The 8729-nt window shown below is 35.6% G+C and overlaps 1 protein-coding gene across 14 annotated transcripts in view; it reads left to right on the plus strand.

Annotated features, from left to right (window-relative positions):
• The window catches only part of znf740a (zinc finger protein 740a), a 29866-nt gene extending 21137 nt beyond the window's left edge, over window positions 1-8729 (plus strand). For 12 of the 14 annotated variants that reach the window (XM_053227075.1, XM_053227081.1, XM_053227078.1 and 9 more), the window contains 3 exons: window positions 902-985; window positions 2029-2147; window positions 5880-8729. In XM_053227075.1, the coding sequence (XP_053083050.1) occupies window positions 902-985; window positions 2029-2147; window positions 5880-6047 (371 nt within the window). In that variant the 3' untranslated portion in view covers window positions 6048-8729. The remainder of the gene's footprint in view (window positions 1-901; window positions 986-2028; window positions 2148-5879) is intronic. The other 2 variants (XM_053227077.1, XM_053227083.1) reach the window with 1 other exon arrangement.

Consider the following 8729-nt stretch of genomic DNA (forward strand, 5'->3'; position numbering starts at 1 on the left):
CGTCAGATTCTTCGTCAGCTGAGGTGTCTGTTATACGCCACCATTTCTTTTGTCGTAACTGAACGAATAGTTTTATTTGTCTTAGTTTATGGGTGTGTGTCGACTCGCTTTCTTTAATTTTTAGAATCTTTAATTAAAGCCACTGAAATAAAGTGACTGGTTTTGAGTAAATGTTCTGGATGGAGCTTTTAGTCCCCGAGCGAGTGAACTAGCATGAGGGTGTGTTTCTGGATAAAGGCGTCTGCTAAACGCCGTAAACGTAATAAACATAAACACTTTAAACTCCGAATTATATTCCAGATATAAAAGTGCAGTAATCCGTGCAGATTATATGATTTGAAGTCGATCAGGTCGAGGATTCCATTAGTTAGTTGTCTTATGCGTAAATGTAGACGCGCTCAGGAGCACGAGTAGGATGCGAACGTTTTTCAGTTCCGTTTCACTAAATTTCTTGCGTGAACGCTCGTACGAACTATTTACAACTAAACACCTGGACTCGTATCCAGCTTGAGGCTAATCAGGTATCTTCACAGCAGCTATCGCTAGGATCCGTGCTGATCCGCTTTGGAATTCCGTATCGTATCCGAAATCGTATCAGAATCAACTCGAGCTAAACAACGCAGAGACGCAAAACTGGCTGAATGAAGCTGAGGATAAACGTGTTGGAGCTTGAGCTTATCACTCACCCGGTAAAGCTGTAAAGTCTTATTTATTTATTTATTTATTTATTTTTTATTTTTTAATAATAAATCCAATCTTTAGCTGTGTTTTCACCTCACGGCCATTTCAGAACAGCTACGTCAGTGTGGAGGTTCGGAGGTGATCAGTGTCGTGGTGTGTGTGTGTGTGTGTGTGTCCCCAATGCTGAGTGTGTCTGAGAATTGGTGCTCTGTGCGTTTAGGGGTGAAGCCGTACGCTTGCTCCATGTGTGACATGAGATTTTTCCAGCGTTACCACTTGGAAAGACACAGCCTCACTCACACGGGTATGTGTTCTTCCCCTCTCAATAAAAAACAAAACAAAACACTTGGACTCCAAGTGCGAAAAAACGTAAAAGTGCAAATTCTACTCATTTCCTTCACCTTTATAAAGTGCACGGTGGCCATGGGTTTGTGTTTTTCAGTAAAAAAAATAAATAAACACGGCGTAGAGGTGGTGCGTAGAAGAAAATAAAAAGCTGTATATAAATGATATAATAAAAAAACCACCAGTTTTTGGAAGGTAAAAGAAAAAATTTAGGTTGTTAAGCCTAGAAATATTTCATCAATAATTAACCGATAACTAAAACTATTATATCAAATTATTTATCATTTGGATAAATCGTTATATAAATAATTATCTGCATTTTATTTATTAATTATTTTCTTATTTTTGGAGCATTATTATTATTATTGTTATTGACCTAATAAATTAAATAATTGCACCTAGAGTACATTTTAAATTCTATAAAATTATTTAATCAATAATTATTAAAAAAAATGAACACATTTGTGAAGTTATGTATAATTAGTATAAATTGTTATATAAATATTTTAAAAAATTAGTTACTGATTTTTTTTTTTCCAGACTTTGCTATTGACTTTATAATAATTCCGTTCGTTCATTTATTTATTTATTTATTTATTTATTTATTTTTACATGTTCAGTTACGTCATGAAGCATTACCGTTGTGAATTTTCCGCCTGGAATCACACCGATCGCAAGAAGAGCACTAAATCTGCCTCAATGTGCCTTTTATGACTTAACTCACGTTTTTATGTTTAAAATCAGCCTTCACTACAAACTCGAGTTTGTATAAAGTCATTTTATGTGTTTAATTTTTATCCCTTTCTAATGACTGATGTAAATATAATACACAAACCCTTTATAACTGAGACGCTGTAGAGCATAATGAGGGGCAGTTACACAGTTTTGACTTTTCTCCTGAAATTGTGTTGATGATGATGATGATGACGACGTTCACAAAGTGTGTGTGTGTGTGTGTGTGTGTGTGTGTGTGTGTGTGTGTGTGTGTGTGTGTGTGTTCAGGTGAGAAGCCGTTTGCGTGTGATATGTGCGACATGCGCTTCATCCAGAGATATCACCTGGAGAGACACAAGCGCGTACACAGCGGCGAGAAACCGTATCAGTGTGAGCGATGCCAACAGGTAAACCACCGTACACGTAAATATGATTAAAAAATAAATAAACATCATAAAGTAATTAAAGAATTATTATTATTATTATTATTATTATTAGCATGCTATTGAGTTTCTGTTAGTCAGGGATGTACTGTATGTACTTAAAGCATAGAACCTCTTTTTGTGCTTTTAATTATATAATTTTAAATATTTGTGTGATTAATATACAATAAAAACGTATTTATTGTTTACTGATTATACAGTAAATCTCCACACATGAGTGAAATGAATTCCTAAATCACAGATTCAACATTAGTGGCCCATTAATTAGAATAAAAAATAATTAATTCTGATTTATTGTACATGTGAGCAGGGGGATATCAGCTGCGTGCTACTGCTGCAAAATCAATAAATTTAATACTTGTAGTGGTTAAATAACTCCTTTCTTTTGCGATACTGTACTACGATATCTATCTATCTATCTATCTATCTATCTATCTATCCATCCACTAGAGTTAAAGCACTACTTTTTAAAAATGATAATGTTCACCTTAATTTTTACATTTTTTCTTCTTTTCTTTTGAGTTTTAATATATTTTTTTGTTGACTTTAAATTAAGGGATCAGCACCACCTCAATCTTTAAAGGTTTTTATTATTTTTTTTTTATGCGGCACCACTGTGTTACTGCTGGTTTGTTTCATGGCGTGATGCGTGTTGTGTAATGTAGTAAAGTGTGGTAATATGAGATGTTGGCCGTATCAGCTGCACCTGTTCTGCAGGTTTGTACAGGTGATTTAGGAGCTGCGAGGTGGGCGGGGATTTAATAACAAGACAACCTTCAGCCATGTTCAGTGATGAGGTGTTTTTTTTATTTATTTTTTTTTAGTTTAACTATAAAAAAATTGTAAATAAACTAAACAGCCAAGATGTAGACGTGAGATTTTTAATTCTATCTCAGATTTTTATCGATTTTGTCTGCTGCTGAATTGTAACCGTTCGGCTGATGATCACGTAGGCGGGAATGCAGTGATAACAACCTGTTTGTTCGGGTTCAGTAGAAGATATTGACTCATCTTTTTTTTTTTTTTTTTTTTTTTTTTTTTTCCCATAAATACTTTCGGGTTGCCATGGAAATAAATCTGATTGACATATATTCATGCAAATACCACAAAAATTAAAATAACCTTATTTATTTATTCATTCTTTCATTCATTCATTTATCAAACACTACACCGTCGTTTAGGCCCGAGGCTGATTTATTCAGTGTTGAATAAAATGTACAGTGTGAGCAAAGCATTCAGTTTTTAAACACCTCATAATGACCTGGTCAGAGACTCCTCTGTGTGTCATGTTCTCGTCTCTGTTATGAGCCAAAATTTAAAAAAAAAAACTCTTTTGGACTCTTTTTTTGGTGAACAATCCTGTTATAATTATATCTGGCAAATGTGTGTTGGTGTGTGATGAGTCATAATATCAGCCATAAAACAAAACTCGATGGCTGAAGGGCAACCTGGGGGAAAATCACTTCTTATAAAAGAAAAGAAGTACAGACATGCAACCCATTAGGCATTTCTTTGCGTAGGAGTTCTGCATTTTGATGTGGGATTATGCAGAAATGAGTAACCGAGCCATGACTCTGAAAAGATTCTGCAGGCGGTTGTGATAATATTGTGCAACGTCCGAGAGACAAGTCGGTTCCTGTTCTCACCTACGTTATAGCCGTGATAAGCAATCAGAAGCTTTCACCAGCATCTCCTTTTCTCTCTCTCACCTTCTCTTTCTCAAAGACAACGCAGCTTGTCACGTTACAGAGAAACTGCAAAGTAGAAACTCCTCTGTCCTGAGGACTTTGACTAATTACGAAATTCTTACAACTGACACTCCTTCTAGAAATTTTAATACATGTCAAAGACTTGTGAAAGACTTTAATGGAACAGTTACTCTACAGTTACACTACTGTGTACTTCTACTGTCCTGTGTTTACTGCTGCTGATAAGATCACGACTGCTACTCATACTAATTACTAATACTCTAGTAATAATACTAATACTACCACTACTACTAATACTACTGTTAATACTAATACTACTGTTACTACTAATACTAATACTACTGTTAATACTAATACTACTGTTACTACTAATACTAATACTACTGTTAATACTAATACTATTGCTACTAATACTACTGTTACTACTAATGCTATTGCTACTAATACTACTGTACCTACTAATACTACCACTACTAATACTAATACTACCTCTACTATTAAAACTAATACTACTGCTACTACTAATACTAATACTACTGTTAATACTAATACTATTGCTACTAATACTACTGTTACTACTAATACTAATACTACTGTTACTACTAATACTATTGCTACTAATACTACTGTACCTACTAATACTACCACTACTAATACTAATACTACCTCTACTATTAAAACTAATACTACTGTTACTACTAATACTAATACTACTGTTAATACTAATACTATTGCTACTAATACTACTGTTACTACTAATACTAATACTACTGTTACTACTAATACTATTGCTACTAATACTACTAATACTATTGCTACTAATACTACTGTTACTACTAATACTAATACTACTGTTACTACTAATACTATTGCTACTAATACTACCACTACTAATACTAATACTACCTCTACTATTAAAACTAATACTACTGCTACTACTAATACTAATACTACTGTTACTACTAATGCTAATACTACTGTTAATACTAATACTATTGCTACTAATACTACTGTTACTACTAATGCTAATACTACTGTTACTACTAATACTATTGGTACTAATACTACTGTTACTACTAATACTAATACTACTGTTACTACTAATACTATTGCTACTAATACTACTGTACCTACTAATACTACCACTACTAATACTAATACTACCTCTACTATTAAAAGTAATACTACTGCTACTACTAATACTAATACTACTGTTACTACTAATGCTAATACTACCCCTACTAATACTACTGCTACTGCTAAAACTAATACTACTGCATCTACTAATACTACTGTTACTACTAATATTGCTACCACTACTAATAATATTAATACTACCGCTACTACTAGTACTACTGTTACTAATATTAATACTACCGCTAATACTAATACTACTGCTAATAATACTGCCACTGCTCCTTCTACTACTAATACTAGTACTACTATTTGTACTTCTACTACTAATAACACTACTGCTGCTTCACCAACTAACCCCACTGCCATTAATACTGCCGCTGTGTCTATTACTAGTAAAACTACTGCTACTAATTCTCTAATACTACTCTTACTATAGCTACTAATACTGCTGCTAATACTACTGCTGCTACTAGTACTACCATCGCACTACTAATAATGATACTAATAACAGCAATACTACAATGACTAAGACTAATGCTACATACACTAAAACACCTACTATTAATACTGCTAATAGTAATAAATAATAAGTTAAATGACTGTTATGCGTATTACTACAGTGACTGTGATAGTAGTAACACTGCTATTATTATTATTACTGTTATTACTTCTGCTATTAATGCCACTCCTGCTGCTAAGAGAAATACTAATGGGGTTTTCCTAAGCCCAAGATCACGTTACAAGCATAATTACACAAAAATAGCTCAGACTGAACGTAAAACAGGAGACTCAAACACGCATTTCTCATTTTTTATTTATTTTATTTTTTTCTTTTCTCCTCTCTCTCCAGAATTTCTCAAGAACAGACCGGCTGCTCAGACACAGGCGGCTGTGCCAGGGAAGGGGTGTGGCTAAAGTGGAGGCTACACCCTGCTGCGAGCCCCGCCCATTTTCTCAAGACCCACTCCCGGCTCCGCCCCCAGCTCCGCCCAACACCTGGAGTCGACTCGCAGTCTGACATTCCATCGCATTAACCTGCACGGAATCGGAAAAAAAAACTACGTACACACTCCTGGCTCTGTGACTGCCGCCTCGCACAGTGGTGGAGAAAAAAATAAATAAAACAAGACTGATGTTACAGAAGGCGAAAGCGAACGAATGAAACGCTTCTTTACCTTATTTGTGCTATCGATTATTTTAAGAGAGGGACCTGTTTTGGAGGGTTTTTTTTTTTTTTTATATACGTTTAAACAATTTATTCACTTTTTCTTTTTTTAATTTTGTAACAGCGATTCAGCCATTTTGTTGTTTTGTGGCTGACGGCAAGAAAAGTGGCTCGATGGATGCGATCGTGATGAAACAGCATTTCACAAAACTATCTGCGGGTTTAGCGCGACGCGTTTTGTCAAGAAGTCGACAAATTAAAATGTCGACAAAAGACGTTTCGTGCAACGTGAGCTGCGTTTCGTCTCCAGATTTACAGAGTTGGGGATTTACGAAGATTTTTTTTTTTTTCTGGATCAGTCTCCAGATTTCGTACGTTCATATTGTTATTCTTCTCCGATTTAACTGCTCATGCTTGATATCAGTGCTGTGTGTGTGTGTGTGTGTGTGTGTGTGTGTGTGTGTGTGTGTGTGTGTGTGTGTGTGTGTGTGTGTGTAAATAAATAACTACGTTAACTGAGTTTTTACTGTAACACTCCTCTCCACATACACACTCGCATTACTGCTACGTAACGTGCTAGTTAGCCATAACGTATGAATCATGATGGTGAGCAAATTGAAACGTTTTAAGGTCAGACTTCAGAAGTTCTTTGCTAATCGATGCTAGTCAACTGATTCTGGGGCCAGGGAGTGTTTTTACGAGCAACGCTGCGCTTCCTTCGATCATCGGATCGCTGGCTTAAAAATGAAAATACATTTTATTTCCCTACACATTTCAGTTTTTCATCTTTTCACGGCGCAAAAAATCTCATCGTCGACGACGGCGTTGTTCTGGACGTGTTGCTATTTGAAGGAAGGAAGGTTTGTTAGCAATGAGCCGGTTTCCAGTTCTTCATCTTTATTTAGCAATAATACTGATAATATTCGAAGTCCTGATCAACAAGTTGAGATGGTCACGCTGTTGCCGTGGTGATACGACGAAACCCCTGACGTCGATTCCAGTCCTGCGTCTTTTTAGTGCTGGAATAAAAGCGATATTTGGCTCACAGACGGATGTTCCGGGGTTGAAACGGCGGCGCGGTTCCACGCTGGGCGCCAAGTCAGCGTCAGAGCCGTCGTCAAGACTCTTAACTCCAAATCGCTTCGTCCAAACACACAGTTTCCCTCAGTGTGAAATATAATCTACAGGTTTACACGTTTAAAGACTCTGTAACCTTCACGAGTGATGCACATCCTTTTGCGCTTTACTGCGACGTCGCCGCTTCCTGTCCGAGTTTGTGTTTTTTTTCATCACTATAACTCTCTATCTTGCTTAATGGATATCGTGCTGAAAGATCTCTTAGAGTAATAACACAGTGACTACAAAGACTACGCATCCCATCATGCATCTGTTCACAGACTGACCGCCTTCAGCAGGAATTGGAAATACGGAGCGACTTCCTGGAACTGTTTTCTGTGAAGCAGAAAGACTGAAGGTTCATGACATGACTATATTATTCAGAAATTATTTACAGCTCTGTATCATGCTTTAATTGCAGTTTGTACCTTGCTTTTGTTTAGTTTTTGTCCTGTTTTGTGTACGTGTTGGTCAATATTAACACACTGATATAACACACAGTCCTTCCTGACAAGATCTGGCAACCCGGTGCCTGGTGAGGACGGATCGGGAACTAGGCTTGTGCCGAGATTTGATTTGATTTGATTTTTTAAAAAAAAAAAATACAAAAAAAAAAAACATTGTTTAAAAAAAAAAATGAAATAATCTGGAAACTGTTTTCCGCAGTCGGAGCGACAGAGTGATGAGAAAATACTCTACATCGTTTTTTTATTTTTTAAATGCTAAAGATACTCCATGATAACAATACTGTGTTAAATATCGTGATGTTTCGTGTCACTGATTATCGGCACATTCCTATTAACAACACAAGCCGCTTATTTTTCTCACTGATTATATTTCATTTATGTTTCATGTTATAAAAATATATAAAATAATGGACTACAACAGTTTTAGTTCTGTAGCAACATGCTGTGTATTTTTTAATATTTTTTATTTCTAATATAAATTTAAAACACTGGAGTGAAAAAACAAACTAGACTCTTTTTTTTTAATTTTCTTTTTTGGTTTTTTTTTGTTTGTTCTGATATTAAACATAGCGTGTAGTTGTTTAGACAAAGCCGTCTCTTCGGAACCAAACGATTTCCTCACGCTGCCTCCGTAACGTTCATGTAGGGATTTTTAAAAAAAAAAATAATAGAAACGTTTCCCAGCCCGGTGTTTTAGTGAATTCTGTTTAGAAATATTAGAGAAGAAAGAAACTGCACCAGTCGTAGCTAACAGTAGTTCTGTTCTCTTGCATGTCCTGGCAGTTATCACTGTAAAAAATAAACTTTATATTGATTTTTGTTCTTTAAAAAAAAAAAGACATGTATTGATGATTAATGTAAAATGAATCCAGACCACCTCGTGATCCGACTTTGTTGTGTGCAGTGAGAAGAGGGGCTTTCATTACACCGAAATAAAATCTCTCAAACGAAA

Source organism: Pangasianodon hypophthalmus, chromosome 20 (genome assembly GCF_027358585.1).
Source record: "Pangasianodon hypophthalmus isolate fPanHyp1 chromosome 20, fPanHyp1.pri, whole genome shotgun sequence".
Lineage (NCBI taxonomy): Eukaryota > Metazoa > Chordata > Actinopteri > Siluriformes > Pangasiidae > Pangasianodon > Pangasianodon hypophthalmus.